Source organism: Gymnoscopelus braueri (assembly GCF_963280865.1).
Source record: "Gymnoscopelus braueri genome assembly, chromosome: 23".
In the NCBI taxonomy this organism is placed as follows: Eukaryota; Metazoa; Chordata; class Actinopteri; order Myctophiformes; family Myctophidae; genus Gymnoscopelus; species Gymnoscopelus braueri.
The window spans coordinates 27,610,100-27,630,125 of record NC_137625.1 but is presented as its reverse complement, the minus strand read 5'-3'; the positions used below and the strand labels follow the sequence as shown (position 1 = coordinate 27,630,125).

Genomic DNA, 20,026 nt, shown 5'->3' with positions numbered 1-20,026 from the left:
GCATTCCTAAGCCAATAATTTCATGACCAGCGGACCAGTAGGCAGCGGTTAGGGTAGGAGACACAAAGGAGACTCTCTGTGTCTCCTACCGGAACCGCTGCCGGTTGCCGGCTGTCATCAAATTATTCCATGGGGTGACTTTAACTCTTTGACTGCGGTTGACTCGATAACGCGTCAATTGCTACTGTAGTTTGTCCAGTTGGCCGTCGACGCGTTGGACGCGCGTTCATTGTTTAATCTCTGATCGCGCTATTCTGCAATGTTTCACTCTAAGATTCGAGTTCCACTTACTTCACCCACACTTGCATCCGGTTTTATGACGCAGATTCCGTTTCCGGTTTTCTTTTTTTTTCCACGGTCATTTTCGGAACGGAGGGGTCCACTTCTATAATCTATGGTCTGGGTGACGAACAGTCATCGCCGTCGTGTATCACATCGTAAATTTTTGCAATCGGAGAATCTGAGAACACGTCACATCCGGTTTGACGTATTTCACTGTTTGGCTCTGTTGGGGGGGGGCAGCGAGTCAGCGAGCTGATGAAAGTGTCTATTTGCTGCGTTTTTGAACCATCGTATGTGTTCAAAACCGCAGCTAGACTTACTATATGAAAATTAAATAACAAAATAACAAAATAACAAAACAAAAAAAACACGAAAATCGCTGGCACTGGGGCAGTACTTTATGAAAATACTCTGGCAGTCAAAGAGTTAATCAGTATTCACTCATTTGTCATTTTTGTTTATTTTCAGTTTAAAGATAAAGATAAAGAAAACGTTACTGGCATACAGTATGCAGTAAAAACAGTGAAGCACAGCTAATACTTCAAATACAATAAAATACAATACTCAACCTGTTTCCCACCTTGTTTCTCTGTGTGTGTGTGTGTGGTGTGCGTGTGTGTTTGTGCAGGACTGGAGCCATCCATGTAGGAGATCGTATCCTAGCGATCAACAGTAACAGTCTGAAGGGAAAGCCACTGAGTGAAGCCATTCATCTGCTGCAGATGGCAGGAGAGACGGTGACGCTGAAGATCAAGAAGCAAGGAGAACGTAAGACACACACACACACACACACACACAATGCAAACACACACACACACCCCATGAGCTTGTAGATCTGCTATTTTCAAAAGATTTGTATACATTTTATATGTTTGAAACCTTGTGAAATGGGACATTCTGCAAAATGAGTACTTTTACTTTTGCACTTTAAGTATATTTTGATACCAATACTTTTGTACTTTTACTCAAGTACATTTTGAATACCTTACTTTTAGATTATTTCTACACTGCAGTATTGATACCTTTACTCAAGTGAAAAATTTGAGCACTTTTTCCACCACTGAGACACACACACACACACACACACACACACACACACACACACACACACACACACACACACACGCACACAAATGCTGCTCTCTACACTGGGCTTACACTAAAGAAATGAAGCAGGTTATCAGTCTGAAAATAGTCAGCAGCTCTTTTTTCCTGTTGAATAAAATGATAGTATCGTAGTAGTAGTATAAATGATTAAGCACACAAAAGTAATACATTTGTCACGAGGAAAAGCATACAATATTTGCTCTCGGCGGACAAAGTGCAAGTGAGCTACGCCTACAATACAATACAATACAATACAATACAATACAATACAATACAATACAATACAATACAATACAATACAATACAATACAATACAATACAATACAATACAATACAATAGGTGGCTGTTTGGTGGAAACCTTCTATGTCCAAAAGCGTTACTTTTAAGAAAATGAAAAAAAAAGAACCTGTGTTCCAATGGATCCAATGTAGTTATTATTTCAATCCGGGAACACATCTGTGTCATTTTAGATTTGAGCTATAGCCATTATTTTATACTTTGGCTATTCAAAAATAGCAGATCTACAAGCTCATAGCGTGGCACCGAGTGCCGTGCTACGAGCTTGTAGATCAGCAACAAAAAAAAAAAACGTGAACATTTGTGCAAATCTTTTAGAATTATATTTTTGAAAGGGAACCTTTTGAACTCAAATCTTTGCTTCTGGGGGGTCCCTGGAACAACATATTTTACAAATGTTCGCTTAAAAAATATATTCAAAGATTTGCATACATTTTCCACGAAAAAAATAGCAGATCTACAAGCTCATGTAGATCTGCACTCGGCACTCGGTGCCGCGCTATGAGCTTGTAGATCTGCTATTTTTTGGAAAGCCAAAGGAATCTAAAAATTACAGAGATTCTTTCCCGGTCTAAATGGGTTCAACCTGTTCATTGGTTCAATATTTTTTTATGAAAGATTGCCTACTTTTTGGCGCCACACTGTAGTATGGGCAAGTAGGGCATTCATTTACGGGGATAATAAACCATAAAAAAATTAAATATGGAAATACGGAGATAGGAGGTTTCTGCCCCCGACGGCAGTGAATAGCTTGTGAAGGCTGGTACCTTCTAAAAGCTGCTGAAGTCACCATCTCTGCTCTGTGCTAAACGTTACCATGGTTACCCCGTCTCGTTCATGGCTATTGTGAGATCGGCGAAGGGAATTGACCTGATTTACGTGTTTCATGCACACACGCACGCACACGCGCACGCACACGCACACACACACACACACACACACACACACACACACACACACACACACACACACACACACACACACACACACACACACACACACACACACACACACACACACAGAGACACACACACGCGCGCGGTGCACATTTCACTCCACTCTGCTGTAATAATGAACAATACAGTAGTATTGTCAGGCAGGAAAAGCAGCAGCTGGATGCACAATAGCTGGATGTCTATTATGTGCATATGATTGGCCAAATGTGTCAACCGCACCATTTTTACAACAACAATGGAAGGTGAAAATATATGTCTGTGAGTGTCTAGTTATAGCTATCCCATTTAACCAGTTAAAGGGATATAGTTCACCCCAAAAAATTAGTCACCCCATGGAGACTTGAATTCATGGATATTGTTTTGTTTTTGTCGCATTCCTAAGCCAATAATTGGATGACCAGCGGACCGGTAGGCTTCAGTTACGGTAGGAGACACAAAGGAGTGTCCTACCGGAACCGCTGCCGGTCATCAAAATATTGATAGAAAAAAAGGCATTTTGTGGGTGAACTATCCCTTTAAGCCTCATTATTCTTTTTTTTTTCTAAACGAGCCAATCAGTACACGCTCACGCCAGAATGCATCGTGGCTCATTGTGAGCTTGTAGATCTGCAATTTTTTATTTAGTTAAGTGAGTTCAAGTTAAGTTTTTTGAAAATGCACCTATAATGCATTGCCCAAAGTAGGCACACCAGGTAGAAAGTGTTTAAAGGAGTAGTTCCCCCTAAACAATACTTATTTTCTATCAATTTTACACCCCATAAAGCCTTGAATTGGTGGCTGGGCCATTAATTTGATCAGGAATGCGACAAAAAAAACAACTCAATGAATTCAAGGCTTTATGGGGTGTGTAATGGATCGAAAATAGGTCATATTTTGGGTGAACTAACTCCTTTAAGATCCAGCCACAGACCTTCTACCCAGGCTCCCCCTGGTGGCGGATGTAGCTCACTGCCACCATCTTCACTCAAAACAATGTTTTCTCTCTCTCTCTCTCGCTCTCTCTCTCTCTCTCTCTCTCTCTCTCTCTCTCTCTCTCTCTCTCTCTCTCTCCTCCATCCCCTCCATCCCCTCCATCTACAGTGTCCAGCCCCAAGGCCTGTGTGATAGGCTCAGGGGTGGGTCTGGGGGCGGGTCTAGGCCAGGAGAACGAGGACGGGGAGGAGGAGCCTGTTATCATGGTGGCGCCGCCCCAGCGAGCGTTCGGCACGTTGCCATCGGTGGACAGTGCGGTGGAATCGTGGGATGGATCCAACGTAGACAGCAGCTACACACCTGGTACTGTGTGTGTGTGTGTGTTTGTATTACTATAATTGTGAGGACCATTTTCCTGGTCCTCGCAAGAAAAATGGTTGTTTTATGGTTGAATGTTTTTTTAGAGATACGTTTACAATTAGAAAAAGATTCAGGTTGGGGTTAGGATTAGGATTAGACATTTAGAGGTTAGGTTTAGGGGTCGGGTTGTAGATTTTTCCCATTTTATACTTAGTTGTGCGGCGATGGCACACACCGTAAAATGGCCGATCTACAAGCTCACAACGTGTCGCAGCGCGACACGTTGTGAGCTTGTAGATCTTGTAGATCTTGTAGATCTTGTAGATCTTGTAGATCTTGTGAGCTTGTAGAGCTTGTAGATCTGCTATTTTTCGGCTTTAGACGTGCGGTTAAAAATGCCCCAAATAAATCATAAATCAATCATAAAATCGGCTTCCTAAAATGTTGATGTCCTCACAAGTATAGTAATACAAAATCTAATTATATCTATATCTATATCTAAACAACTAACCAACTGAAAAACTGTGTGTGTCTGTCTGTGTGTCTGTGTGTCTGTGTGTCTGTCTGTCTGTCTGTCTGTCTGTCTGTCTGTCTGTCTGTCTGTCTGTCTGTCTGTCTGTCTGTCTGTCTGCCTGCCTGCCTGCCTGTCTGTCTGTCTGGCTGTAGCTCCTCTGTTCCAGTCCTCTCCTTATAGTTTCCATGGTTGGCGTAATGCCAAGACCACCAACAGCCAATCACCTTCCTCCGTCACCCGCCAGAGGACCAATCCACTGTCAGACCTCGGCCTGAGTGACGATGAATGGGACCGGCCACCTCTCAGCGGGTATGAGATTGTTTTTTACATATATAGTAATGCAGATTATAGAAATATTCATTTCAATTCCTTAAAACTGAAATGAGTCTGGGGGGGGGGCATGCCGAACGCTGATATTTTAGTGCTGCAACCTCGACAATCAGGCGATGTCTTCGGCGCAGTCGGTAGCACTGTCTTCTCACAGCTAGAAGGTCCTGGGTTCGATTCCCGCCGGGGACGCTGTGGGCGCTGGGGGTGTGTTCTCTCCTCGAGTCATCAGTGCCCATACCCTAGGTGGGGTTGGTGAAAGGGCCTTTCTGTGTGGAGTTTGCATGTTCTCCCCGTGTCCCGTAGGGTAGGGACCCTCACAAAAAACATGCAGTAATCCTGGTCTCTATACTGCCTCCCCCTGGTCAGCCGGGGCGCTTGATGGAGGGCAAAGGAACTGATTGGAATAACGTGTTCCTTCCACACGCTACGTCCTACCGGGGAAACTCCCCCCTGTCAGGTGATAAGAAGGCTCGTTAGCTCCTCATGCATTGAAGGAGGCAAGAGCTCGGCTCTGGGCTCCCTAGGCCGGCAGAGGGAGTGTAATGCCCGTACATGCTTAGGCAATTGGCACTGGGTGAAAACATGGGTTACAAAATTTTGAAAAAGAAAGAAAACTGAAATGAGTCATATTTTTTATTATAATGGAATGTTCATTTAATGATAAGTCCTAGCTATTCCACTGAGGGTCAAACTTAAAGTGTAAGTGATGTGTTTTTGAGGCGATTTGTACTGTGTGTTTATATCACTCTCAAGTGTTCCCATGCATTCACAGCAGTAGGAACTGCCTCTTTGTGGACCTCTCTCCTGATTGGATATAATTGGTATCCTGTACTGAAAAAGCATTTTCTGTTTACTAAATGCTGGAGAGACGGGGAGACCCATGTTGCTGAACGAGGCACTCTGTTGCAGTGTTTGCTATTGGACTATAGAGCTATTTAACACTTAGTTTAACAAAAACATAGTACTTACACCCCCTTCACACACACACACACACACACACACACACACACACACACACACACACACACACACACACACACACACACACACACACACACACACACACACACACACACACTCACACACACACACACACACTCACACACACACACATTTTACTAGATTATTACTACAAAACATGCATTAACCACTTCAGCACTATATACATTTCGGCCATTTGAAAATAGCCGATCTACATGCTCACAATGCATTTCAAAAGATCTTTATACATTTGAAAACTTGTGAAATGGGACATTCTGCATAATAAGTACTTTCTGCTTTTGGTACTTTAAGTACATTTTGTTACCAATACTTTTGTACTTTTACTCAAGTAAATGTTGAATTCCGGACTTTCACTTGTAAAAAAAAAAGTAAGTATTTCTACATTACAGTATTGATACTTTTACTTAAGTAAGACATTTGAGTACTTTTTCCACTACTGGTGTCATCCTTGTGTAAGTGGTAATGGTGGTGCTGTCATCTATGTGTTTGGTAGTGGTGGTAGTGACATCCATAGATGTGTTTCTCCTGAGTAGCTTTTAGCTGTCTCCTGGCTTTCCTCTCCTCCAGTCTGTGACTGTCATCTATGCAGTTTAGCCTCCTCCGGGACTTCAGGTCTAATACTGCACTTCTTAAGCTTGTCTTTGTGTCCCTTCTTCTGCCCTCATGTTGAGCGTTGGTCACCAACACTCCAAGGGACCGTCGATTTTGGGGCATCCTGAAGATATGCCCAATTATTCATGGTGCTGTCAAACCCGCTGTCATGGTGGTGTTGACAGACACCACCACCATCACAGACCTGTCCTGTGGACTCTGATAACCACCGCAAGGATGGACTTAAGGCCCTGCGGGGAATGAACCACAAGAGCACAGTCATCTGCATACCTCATTCTCACATGGCATAGTTGCTGCATAAGCACTGAAAACTGTAGAAAAGTGCTTCTTGGTTTGGGGGATACAGACCCAGACTTTGTTTCACTCTTACAGTATCTCGCCAGGTGTTTCAGTCCAGCCTATAGTATAGCCCGTTCCTTCTTCCAGGAACCTGGTCTTGCTCATGGCAGCAATGTTGATTTGCCTTCGTATCTCATCCCTAGTATGGAATGTCCTGATAGGTGTGGGATTTTGAGGCCCACACCTATTCTTATTCTAGACTGATGCCTTTATTCTAGACTTTTACTTGCAAGTGGTGTGTTCTAGGTTTTTTCGGAGGGTATACGATAATTATTCCCTGCACGACATGCGCGATACGCTAGCGCGTTTTCAATGGATGAAATGGTTATTAGACTGTATATGCTTTTTCCCCCAAAAAATCTGCACTGTTACACCACTGCGCACATGCTCTCTATTGCAGTCTGTGTCGTCTCCCTGATCCCACAGCGCACTGTTTATAGTATCTGGAATCTCTTCTCTGATTGGCTGTGTGTTTGTGTGTGTGACCTCTGACCTTCTGTTGGCCCACAGGTTCAGCGTAGGGCATGATGGGACGGAACCCGACCAGGAAGAGACGTTCTGGTCTCAGGCCCTGGAGGACCTGGAGACGTGCGGACAGAGCGGAATACTGCGAGAACTAGAGGTATGTTCTTCTTATTTAAAGCAGGGGTCTTCAACGTTTTCAGGCCAAGGACCCCCTAGCTGAGAGAGAGATGAAGCAGGGACCCCCTCTATATTGTATAAAATTGTGTTTCAGATTAAACCTTTTTTGTTTACTTGGTCTGCTCATTTTTTCCCTCTACACCTAAACCTCTTCGCCAAAAATAGTCAGATCTACAAGCTCACAACGCCTCGTGCTACGAGGCGTTATGAGCTTGTAGATCTGATATTTTTGGCTAAAGTTCTCAGAAAAGGGACGCTAGGGTTCAAGTGGTTATGGTAAAAAAAAAATCTTATCACACAAAGATTTGGCGGACCCCCTGGAGTAACTCTGAGGACCCCCTAGGGGTCGCGGACCCCTGATTTAAAGAATCAACTTCTTTACACTTCACTCAAGTAAACACTCAAGAATTCAAAAGTACAAATAACAAAGTACATTTTTTTTAAATATCAACGCATTGCTGTATTGAAATTTAGAATAAATAATAATAATAAGTATGCAGACGTTTTCAAAAATAGTGAAAATTGCAGATCTACTGTACAAGCTCACAATGCAGCTATTTTCACTCTATTTGAAATAGGGTTTACAGTAAGTGGTTAATTCATAATATTTTTGTACGCTTGGGTCCCCAAGAGTCCCTTCCTAGAAATGTAGTCGAGTATTTCTATTTGAAATGTAGCCAATAATTTTAAGACTTATTGGCTTAGGAATGCGACACAAACTAAAACATCTCCACTGTGCTGCTACAGACAGTTCAGTCAGCAGTTGACTGTTGTCATGGTAACGTGGTCACGACCGCTTCTCTTCCAGGAGGAGTCAGGGCTGGACACAGACATCCACGTACTGGTGGTATCTACTCCTCTCCTCTCGTCTCCTCTCTTCTCTTCTCCGTAGTTAGAGTTGTGTGTAAAGCATGACGGAGAAACTGCTGCAAGGCCTGATGGGTCGTTTGTTCAACTGACAAAGCAAACTGATGGAATGGCTCTGTTGAATTCTTGAATTTGACTGGCTGAGACTTGGGCATGCCGCGCCCACAGTGATCATGATGACTGACTTGATTGGCTTATACCGGATTGGAGTGTTTTTTGTTTGTTGTGTGCCCGTTTTAAAGCTGTCTAGATCAGTGGTTCTCAAACTTTTCCATGTCAAGGACCTCCAAAATGATATGTTTTTGGCCGCGGACCCCCATCTGAAAAGAGTTTGTGCCAAATGTTAAAATGTTCGTCAGACAGTCTGTGCTAAGGAAGCGCTGAAAATGATCCGGCGGGAAAAGCAGAGGTCCCGCCTCCTCCTCCTCCCCGCTTCCGTCTCGTCTTTGCAGTCGAGTTGTCCTAAGTAGGCCTGTCACAATTATTACATAATCGTCTAATCGGAATTATATGAGATAGTCGCAATTATTTTTGCATAATCGTCATGATCGTTCCATGTTGAAAAACGTTCATTCATTTTCAAATTCTTTAAAAAAGCGGAAATAGTTGATCTACAATATAGATCAACTATTTCCGCTATTTTTTACTTTTTTTTTAAATAAAATTATATCTTTGTATATTTAAGTTATTTATATGACGGAACAGATGACAGCTTCCGAAATCTGCTTTAAGGGGGTGTATAGTTCCAGACTCTATATAGCATTCAGAGATTGTGTCATAGCAGTCTGACCACGCCAGACTACACAGGCTGATTGGCTTACTCACTGGATTGGAGGTTTTTGCTGTGTGACTGTTTAAAACTGTAACTAGGTTGACTTCCTGCTTGGATATTTGACTTCCTGCGTGTGTGTGTGTGTGTGTGTGTGTGTGTGTGTGTGTGTGTGTGTGTGTGTGTGTGTGTGTGTGTGTGTGTGCTGGTAGGCAACCATCATGTCAGGCTCCAGTCTCAGTTTGAACCACGACCCTTCACCCCTGAGGACCACCCTGGGAAGACAGGCCAGCTTCCAGGAACCCAGCTCATCTCGACCGCAGGTACCCTGTGACCTTTCACCTTTCACCTATCACCTCACTGGTTAAATAATAATAATGAACACATTACTATTCAGCTTTTACATTTATTTGTCAACGTCTTGTTATTTTTACAGCATGAAATGGGCCTGTGTGTGTGTGTGTGGGGGAGTGGGGGGGGTCTGAGGGCTAATATTGCAAACGACTAGAGAATTTATTTTCGCGTTCGAGTAAAATGGTGACGCCCCCTTGGCTTGGGAGCTGCTCATGGCACCAGTAGCAAAGTGGATATTTATTAGGTGTGTGTGTGTGTGTGTTTGTATTTTCATTTGCAAGATCCCCTAATTGATATCCATTACAGCAGGGCTAGGTGTAGCGAAATTAAAATACCAAAGACATGTTTTTTTTTTTTTATGTTGTCTGATATTTGTACTTTGGTACAGTGTTGGGTTTAAGTGTAGCAACATTTTTATAAAAAAGTAGTGTTACATTTTGGTGTAGCAAAATTAAACCATTCAATCCGGGAACACATCTCTGTCCTTTAAGATGTATTTGGCTATTCAAAAATAGCAGATATACAAGCTCATGAGCTTGTATATCTGCTTTTTGATCTGCTTTTTTAACATTTGTGCAAATCTTTGAATATATAGTTTTTTAAAGCGAATATTTCTAACTCAATTCTTTGCTTCTGGGGGTCCCTGGAACATTCTTTTACAAATGTTGATTTTTCAAAATCTAAAATGACAGAGATGCGTTCCCGGATTGAATGGGTTAAAATACCAAAGAAGTGTTTCATTTTTTATTTTTGATGATATTTCTCATGAGTGACACGGCGCGCTACTGCGTCCTGTCGCAGTGACTCAGGGGGCGTCACCATTTTACTCAAGCGTGAAAAGATATCCACGCTCGGCGCTCGCTGTGCTTACAGAACATCCAGACATTGATGAACATGGGAACGTACTGACAGCAGTTGCGTGCGGTGTGCTTACAACACTCATTGATTTTATGGCAACGTTCTGAAATCTGATAGACTCATGCTTCAGCTCCTCATTTACAGAGAATGACACAACGCATTATTACCGGAGCTGAAGGTGAATTGGTGTGAAAAGGTCCTGACCATGACATTAGTAGGCCTGTCACAATTATTACATATTTCGTCTAATCGCAATTATTTGAGATTATCGCAATTATTTTTGCATAAATCGTTGTGTTGAAAAATTTTGAAAAATGTTCACGTTAGCTTGTAGATCTGCTATTTATGCTATTTTTACAAATTACAAATTATTACATATGTCAATAATTTCCTTGTATATTGTTTTTAACACATCGGGTGCCAGAATTTTATTAAAACAGATTTAGGTTTACGGTGCCAGAAATCTCACCGTTGCGCTGCGCTGCGCTGCGCTGCGCTGCGCTGCGCTGCGCTGCGCTGCGCTGTTTAAAGCTCTAGACTCCACGACGAGCAAATCCATGTAAACAATGCATGCGTGCAGGGTGCACGATGGTCCTGGCTAACGCCTGGAACGATAACATCTCTCACGCGAGTCACAATGGGGGAGGGATCGTGCATCGAAAATGACTCGTTTTCCCCACCGGAAAAAGTTTCGGAGCTACAGAGGTTTTTATCAAGGAGATAGAACGGAAGCGGATGGGGAGCCATGTTTTTTGGCACGGTGATCCATCTGTCCCTTCCTTCTCAGAATCACTGTGGGTAATTCCAGAGCTGCGCTAGCCCCTCCCGTGTGGAAAAAAACAAAAAAACAAAAAATATTGAATAACACGTTTTTTTACCGTGTTTGGCACCTATGCGCTACTCTTCGAAAACACGTTTTTTTACTGTGTTTGGCACCCGATGTGTTAAAAGCAGTTTTTCACAGCTGACTAGAGTCACACCAGCAACTGCATCTAGTGACATGTTGTCTATTGCACAATTAATATTATAATAATGCTCACATTGTTTTCCAGGTGACCCCTCGCTCCAACACGTTGCCCTCGGACCCTCAACGTCGAGCCTTCGCCATGAGGAAGATGAGACAGGAAGTCAATGACATCCTCACTCAGAGCCCTGTGGAACTCCACAAGGTGACATTTAACCCTGGACCCTCCAGTCTTTCCCTCACACAGAGCACCTGCAAAAATCCACAAGTTGATTTTTTTTAACCTGAAGTGGTGTGAAATGGATGTTAGCTTCATAGTTATGTATAGAGTAGAGGGAGATCAATCACCAACAATCTGTTCCACCCTAAAGACTATGCTTCATAAATCTATAAACATGCAGAATAAGTTTTATTTGGTACATCCTGCACTAATTAATGATGATGATAATGATGGTAATACATTTTAACTCTTTGACTGACAGAAATAAAACTTTGTTTGCTAAGCCACTGCCAGAGATGTTCGAGTGTTTTCACTAACCTTTGAAAAATCATAGAATATTTATCTCCAGTATGATCGATCACCCGATCGCTTTAATGAGAATTTGTACCTATTGTTTTTAGTTGCAGGGGCCTCTATCCGTTGGCCGGATGCAAGAATTCATATTCAGGATTCAGGAGCGTCTGCTAAATGCCTAAATTGGAATTGTAAATGGTGTGTGTGTGTGTGTGTGTGTGTGTGTGTGTGTGTGTGTGTGTGTGTGTGTGTGCGTGTGCGTGCGTGGTGTTCCAGGTCACTCTAGAGAAACAGTCGGATCTGGATGACTTTGGCTTCAGTGTGTCCGACGGTCTGTTGGACAAGGGAGTTTATGTGAACAACATCAGACTTGGGGGTCCAGCTGCACTGGCGGGCCTTCAGGCATATGACAGATTGCTGCAGGTACGCACGGACACGCACACAAACACGCACGCACGCACACAGACACACACACACACAGACACACCGTTTGCAAGGTAACCAGCTAACCATTTTGTACATGTAGGGCTCCATGCTAGTGGAGAACTTTTCGGACGTTACAGCAGTACTAAAACTGAGCTCACTTTTTTAAATATCAGCTGTAGACCTTACATCTGAAATTAAAATACCAAGGTTTTGTTGAATCAATGATGTAGAGCAGTGGTTCTCAACCAGTGGTCCGGGGACCACCAGTGGTCCTTGAGGGGGTTCCAGGTGGTCCCCAGCTAAATGATGGAGAGTTGGTAACCAAATGGGCCCGTATAGATCTTTAACTCTTGAGAGCGTAAAATGATTTTTTACGCTGGTTTCTTTTTACGCTCTCAAGAGTTGAATTATTGTTAAACATCTGCATTACTTAATTAAAGAATTGTTATTTTGATCAATACCATAGGTCGAGCCTGTCGTCTCTCCTATGGTACCAACATCAATACAGCATGGAATTGTGGACAAATTCTTATCCAACGATAACAAAATATTCTACGTTTTGGGTCTGAGAGTCTAAATATCATCAAATGGTGGTTCCGTGGTTCAAATGCCCAATAAATAATGGACCTTGATATGAAAACCAATGATGTAGAGGAGGAAAGCACAAATAAAACAGAGTAAACATTTAGCAAACCACAAAGTGAAAGGTGATTTATAGAAAACACTACTGCTGTCGTTCCTTGTATTCCGACGTATTCTGGCTTTAATAAATATCCCTTGTTCCTTCCAGTTACTGTAGAAAAACCTCAATGTAGTTGTAGTTGCTCAGTTTACAGCAGTCATTCTGTAATGTTCTCTGTTTTCTCCTGCAAAAGCCAGATGTAATATGCTAATAGTATTATCTCACATTTGGGCCAGAGAGAGAGAGAGAGAGAGAGAGAGAGAGCAATAAATAAAGAGTTGTAGTTTTCAATGCCAAACTGGTTATTGGCAAATACAGTACAGCACTGCACAACATTTATCACATTTGGTGAGTAACGTCTGAATGTTTAAAATCCACGGAACACATTTATAATCTGTTTTCACTGTTGTAGATGTACATTGTTTCTAGATAATTAATTTGAGCATGGAATGTCGCTTAACCCATTAAGACCGGGAACGCATCTGTGTCATTTTTAGATTTCTTTGGCTATAACAAAAATTGCAGATATACAAGCTTGTGAAAAAGCGTGAAAATTTGTGCTCAACTCAAATCTTTGCTTCTGGGGGATTCTACAAATGTCTTCTAAATCCAACATTTTCCCCCCCGTTTAATTGTTTTACTTACAGTATGTTGCTATATATCAGGTTCTCAAACTTTTTTTCTTGTCAAGGACCCCCAAAATGATATGTGTTTGTCCCTGGACCCCCCCATCTCAAAATATTTTGTTCCAGGGACCCACAGAAGCAAATATTTGAGTTAAAAATGTATATATATATTCAAAGATTTTCACAAATCTTCCACGATCTAAAAAAAAATTGCAGATGTACAAGCTCATAGCGCGGCTGATCTGCTATTTTTTTAATAGCCAAAGAAATCTTAAAATGACACAGATGCGTTCTCGGTCTTAATGGATTAAAGTAATTTTTATTATGAGTAGATTCAGATTGACCATGTCTGTCTCTCTCTGTGTGTGCGTGTGCGTGCGTGCGTGCGTGCGTGCGTGTGTGTCTGTGTCTGTGTCTGTCTGTCTGTCTGTCTGTCTGTCTGTCTGTCTGTCTGTCTGTCTGTCTGTCTGTCTGTCTGTGTGTGTGGGGGTGTGTGTGTGTGTGTGTGTGTCTGTGTCTCTCTCTCTGTAGATTAACCATGTAAGGACCAGAGACTTCGACTGCTGCCTGGTCGTTCCTCTCATCGCCGAGTCTGGAAACAACCTGGAGCTCGTCATCAGCCGGAACCCCGCCTCCTCTTCAGACACAGCCAATCACAACGACGGCATGACCTCTGGCCACGCCTCTCAGCCCATGAACAGTGAGGCTGGCCTGTCAGAGTTCCTCGTCAACCAGGGAGAGGAGGGGCCTCTTAGCTGGAGCCAACCAGGAGATGGGATAGGGGTGGGGCTTGTTAATAGCTCATTATAGCAGGAAAAAAAACACAAAAGCATTAAGCCAGTTTGAACCGGTTCTAAACTGGTTCTATACTGGTTTAAAGCAGTTCTAAGCAGGTCAGATATTCACATGACAGAAGAGACAAATGAATAATTAGATTAGGAAGAGAAAAAAAAAGAATTAAAGGACTAAACCGGTTTAACTGGTCCAAACCAGATGGCAGTAGACCCTTCATGGTGCTACATGCCTTCTGGACCACCTGTGATCCCTAAAACCCCTAAATGTTTGACATTTGAACTGCGACGCCAGCCTGCACACAGAGCCTCCAAGCCAGTGGTTCTCAATTTTTATTTTATTTTAAGGACCCCCAGTTTGGTATGAATTAGGTCACGGACCCCCATAACTAAGAACGTTACGGGTCCATTCGGTTCCATTTGTATGCTCTCAGAGTTACAGACCTGTGAAGGCCAATTTATGCTTTCAGCGACAAGTGTCAAACGTCACGTCACACCTTGTGTCTGTCTGACTTTTGAGCATTCATACTGTCTGCGACTCGCCGACACTGACAGCGTTGCCATGAAACGTGAACAAGGAAGTGGATGTGGTGTCGTGCATCTTTCCCTACCAAGCAGAGTACACAGCCTTTTATGAAGGCATCTGCAACCTTTCGTTTTCTCCAGCGTTGGCGAAGGTCCTCCACGATACATTTTTAGTCACTTTCGCCGTACTACAAGTCGCTCAAAGCATACATTTGCCTTAAAGGGATAGTTCATCCCAAAAAAAATCTTTTTTTCTATCAATTAGTCACCCCATGGAGACTTGAATCCATGGATTATTATCATTTTTTTTGTGGCATTCCTAAGCCAATAATTAGATGCTAATGTATCCGGTAGGAGACACAAAGTAGACTCTTTGTGTCTCCTACCATAAATACACCCAGTCATCAAATTATTGGCTTAGGAATGTGACAAAAACTAAAACAAATCCCTGAATTCAAGGCTTCATTGGGTGTGTAATTGATAGAAAATAAGTAATTTTGAACTACTCCTTTAAGGGTCCATTTGGTTCCTAACTATCAGTTATTTAACCAGGGACGCCTTGGAACCCCCCCCCCCCCACACCCACCACCCTCAAGGGGCCACACTTTTGAGAACCACTGCTCCAAGCACACCAGAATGGACTGGAACGTCTGGACATTCTCCTTTCCACCGAGAGGAGACGAGATGAGATGAAAGGCACAGGAGTAGGAATGGAACCAACAACCTTCTCCTCACCACTGGTAGAGGGAAATGAGATGAAAGGCACAGGAGTAGGAATGGAACCAACAGCGTGAGAGAAGCACAAGAACTAGGTCTGACTGCTGTACCACTGTACGATGATTACCTCAACTACAGTACTGCTGTACCGCTAACTGCTAACTAACTACGGTACTACTGTGCTAGAACTACTACTGCTACTGTTACTACTGTACTCCAACTGCTACTACATTTACTACTGTGCTACAACTACTGTGGTACTAACGGTACTGCGACTACTTCTACACTACTCCTGTACTTCAACTACTATTACAGTACTCCTACACTGCTACAGTGTAACAGCACACTGCGGTACGACTACAAGCCCTGTGTGGTACAGAGCAGAACCCTGAACCACAGAGAGACAGACAGACAGACAGACAGACAGACAGGTCCTGTGTGTGGGATATTGTACAGTAAAAGAGCTTGCACACTGAGTCTGCATTTTTCCTATGCGTTTTTTTTTAAATCCGCCATTCGATTAAAATCGTTACGCACCTTGCACAATGAGCCTGATGCGTATTCTATTAGTTGCGATTTTTGCCGAACAAAAACAAAACTGTCACCAAGCAGTGAGTGTGATCGCGTGGAAATAGTCTACTGGATCCGTCTTGAGATCGCGTAAAGAGCAAGGAGAGTTTCATCAAGGAGCTGCGGGATTATCCCTATCGTTTGAAGCTTTATTTATTTGTCCCAGTTTGATGCATTGCTATACTGGAGCCACTTTAAAAAAAAGAACACCACCAATTCCACGATCCCGAACAACATTAGCATTCCAAATTGTATCATTGTATCAAAAACGTGCGTGCTATAGGCAATGAGCCTTTCCTGAATCCACAGACTTCATTCTTCAGGGTAGTCTACAGCCTCAAAACACTGCAACATACAGATAAGAAGATATTGCGAAAAACACAGAAAATCTAAAATGATCCGAAAGATTTTATGACAGACGAAGGTTTCGGAGGGAGTGCATAAAGGTGATTGACACAAAATGAGGTCGTTTTTTGTTTTTTTCGTGTGACAATTTGGGACAAAAAAATACGGACTCAGTATGCAGAATCAAGCTCTGTAATGGGCCATGTCCACAGAAAGCATTTTTTGAGCTGGCAGCACCTTTCTGCCTTGTAATTTCTATGGTAAAGACACAACGAGGAACACTCGTGTTTCAGCGTTTTTGGTGGCCAGTGTTTTTGGAGCACCATGGGTGCCCAAGTAAAAAACATTTCAAGCTTTCTGTGGACACAGCCCCTAAGACAGGTTGTTCAGAGAGTGACAAAGGTTGATCTGTAGTTGTACTGTGAAACCACTGACTGAAACACTGGAATATTAAAGTAATATAATGATGATGATGATGATAATAATGATATTAGGAAGAAGAAATGTTTTCTACTGTTTACACCTGTTGGGCTGGCCAGTTTGTTAGCTGCGTGCGTGTGTTTGTGTGCGTGAGTGCGTGCGTGTGTGTGTGTGTGTGCGCGAGCATGTGTGTGTTTTTGTGTACGAGGCCAGTATTAGCCCCTCCCTTCATCTTGGCTTTGCCCTGCCCCCCTATCCCTGTCAGACCCTGATTGGCAGTCATACAAGACAGCTCTGTGATTGGCCAACAGATATATGGCCATTCTGGTTGGCCAACAGAGAGTGTCAGCTGATTGGCTGGAACCAATCAGAGCAGAGAAAAATAAATGCCCATCTGTGATTGGTTCTCCAGAACCTGTCCCAATCAACAGTCCGGAAAGCCAGGCATGTCCCCCCCCCCACCACCCCCACACCTGTTGAGTAAACGTTGATCAAATATGTTAATCAATAATCAATAGATGTTTAGAACGATCAATCGTTGTCTGTTTTTCTATGTTTGTTTGTTACCACGAACTGAACCTGGGAAAAGAAATGTACAATAAATAAAAACCAGTTCAGCTCAGTTCCATAGCAACACCCTCCTAATGATGATGATGTTACACAATAAGAGAAAAAAGCCTGGAAATAGGCAGACTGTGTTTGTGCGTGTGCATGTGTGTGTGTGTGTGTGTGTGTGTGCGTGCGTGCGTGCGTGTGTGTGCGAGTGTGTGCGACCATGTGTGTTCTTGTTTTTCCAGTGATGTCATATTCTTCCTGCTCTCACCTCTTAATCTGGACTCACTATTTAAACTGGCCAATCAAAACCCGCCCTCCCTCAGCACCATCAGCCAATCAAACCCTCCCTCAGCACCAACAGCCAATCAAAACCCTGCTTTTAGAACAGCTGCTCTGGGGATTGTAGCATATGATTGGCTATTGTAGTCGTTAGAGAAGTGATGACGTTGCTGAGGGGGTGTGGCTTGGTTTGTGGGATCTCTAAAGCCATAATGACACTGTTCACCTAGCTCTGTGCGTGCGTGCGTGCGCGTGTGTGTGTGTGTGTGTGTGTGTGTGTGTGTGTGTGTGCATGTGCATGTGCATGCATGCATATGTGCATGCGTGTGCGTGTGCGTGTGTGTGTGCGTGTGCGTGTGCGTGTGCGTGTGTGTGTGTGTGTGTGTGTGTGTGTGTGTGTGTGTGTGTTTTCCATTGCAGGGATTTGCACCCTAGAATTTTGCTTCAGCAAGACATCTCCATTTATTGGCCCACACACACATATATTGACAACACACACACACACACACACACACACACACACACACACACACACACACGTATACAGATGTATACCAAAATAATCTCACTTTGGCACACACAAATTACTTCTGCACAATTAACTATTATAAACACACACACACACACACACACACACACACACACACACACACACACACACACACACACACACACACAGGTTCTTGTAACACTGCCAATTAAAATAGTGGGTCAGAGTATATTAGTTTAATCAGAACCTTGTAGCTTCACTTTAAATCCCAGAAAAGAAACCAACCAACTGTATTTTTATTTGAAATGAACAGGGACGTTGTAAAGTATTTTTGTACAAATTTAATACTTTGGTAGCATGATATTAATGTGTATGTATCTGTAACGAACCCTTTGTATGGACAAATACTGATAATGAATAAAAGAATCAAGAGAATTGACTGTTAATTTTTGTGGGTATAATGTAACACAAAACATAAGTAGATATTTTAATATACAATAACTCAAATGATCACATACCCAGTCTTGATTTGCTCTGGGTGAGGGGAGAGATAAAAGGAGAGAGAGTTACTCAAGAGTGTACAAATGGAAACTTCAGCTCCCAGTGGAAAGAGGGGGGCTGGGACTTCCCAAATTATTGTTCTATCACTACGCCTTTAGCACAAGACACCTGGCTCATTGGGCTCTCCACCCTGAAAGAGCACCGCCCTGGTATCAGATTGAACAATTGGCTCTTTCCCCTCTTCCACCTCTTACCTGTCTATCCACAAAAAACATCTGCCCAAGCTCAATCACAGCCTGTCATTTCCCATTTACAAAAAAACATGGAAAAGAATGTCAAATTTTCAATACAAACCCATACCTCAACTCAGAATCAAGCATTTGGCGGAATCTTGGATTACATATTAACAAAAATAAAGGAATTATTACGCTGGGCGACTTATACAAAGAAGATTCTCTTACATCTTAGGATCTAGTTATAGAATTTGACATTCCCAGATCTACATTCTGGCAATATTTGCAGTTGTGGCACTTACTGGAGTATTTGGTTCATCCAGAATTCTGCCTCAACATTCTGAACCTGAGCTGTTGGAGGGCACCACCATGGTGTTTGGTACAGGACACGTACGAGGCCTCCTTTTACTAAGATCTTTATTGAAAACATCAAGGTACCTAATGCGTTAAAAACATTATGGGAGAGGGATTTGAACCTGGATATTGGAGTGGAGGAGTGGGATAAAATCTTCAAAAAATTAACAAAAATCTCTAAAGATATTAGAATCAGGTTGATTCAATTTAAAATTCTGAACCGCTTCTATTAGACACCCTCACGGTTGCGCAGACTTGGTCTTAAGGACAGCTGAATGTTGGAAGTGCAAGTAGGCCTACCCATCATCATTGGGCACCCTAGTTCACGCTCTTTGGGACTGTCCCGTATAATTGAGAGTTTTTGGAAGGAAATCCATAACTGTATCTTAGAAATGATAAGGGTTGATTTTCCCTTCTGCCCCAGGCTTTGCATACTGGGTGACCCAAAGCAGGTCGCCCACTGTGATTATGTGGATTTCATCCTGACTGCCGCTATAGGCTGACAGATTGGATAAATACATCCGTAAGTGGGGAAGCTATGTAATGTATATTGCTAACTTAGTGCAACATACTGCTATTATTTTTTCCCCTTTTTTCCGTTGTTGGATATAATGTATGCAACCAAATGGCCAGGACCATATGGCATTGTCTTACATTTATTGTATTTATTGTATTGTATAATTTTTGTTGTTGTTTTTGTTTCATTTGTTGTCTATTTGTATGTCTGCTTCTTGTGTTTAACTTTTTGTTGGGGTTTATCTTCTACTTTTTTGTGTTAAAGGGATATTTCACTTACAAAAAAACGTTTTTATCGTCTACTCAGGCTTTTGTG

At 42.6% G+C, this 20,026-nt stretch overlaps 2 protein-coding genes and 1 long non-coding RNA gene across 5 annotated transcripts in view; 1 reads left to right on the top strand and 2 right to left on the bottom strand.

The window, feature by feature from the left end:
* grip1 (glutamate receptor interacting protein 1) overlaps positions 1 to 18,499 on the top strand; it is a 64,841-nt gene extending 46,342 nt beyond the window's left edge. The window contains 8 exon segments of the mRNA XM_080420844.1: positions 911 to 1,050; positions 3,724 to 3,918; positions 4,582 to 4,738; positions 7,223 to 7,334; positions 9,203 to 9,313; positions 11,255 to 11,371; positions 11,957 to 12,103; positions 13,946 to 18,499. Of these exon segments, the coding sequence (XP_080276970.1) occupies positions 911 to 1,050; positions 3,724 to 3,918; positions 4,582 to 4,738; positions 7,223 to 7,334; positions 9,203 to 9,313; positions 11,255 to 11,371; positions 11,957 to 12,103; positions 13,946 to 14,224 (1,258 nt within the window). The 3' untranslated portion in view covers positions 14,225 to 18,499.
* The window catches only part of LOC308079380 (ras-related protein Rap-1b), a 323,403-nt gene that overhangs the window by 144,476 nt on the left and 158,901 nt on the right, over positions 1 to 20,026 (bottom strand). The window lies entirely within an intron of this gene.
* The window catches only part of LOC308079382, a 292,916-nt gene that overhangs the window by 144,476 nt on the left and 128,414 nt on the right, over positions 1 to 20,026 (bottom strand). The gene's annotated exons all lie outside the window — the stretch shown is intronic.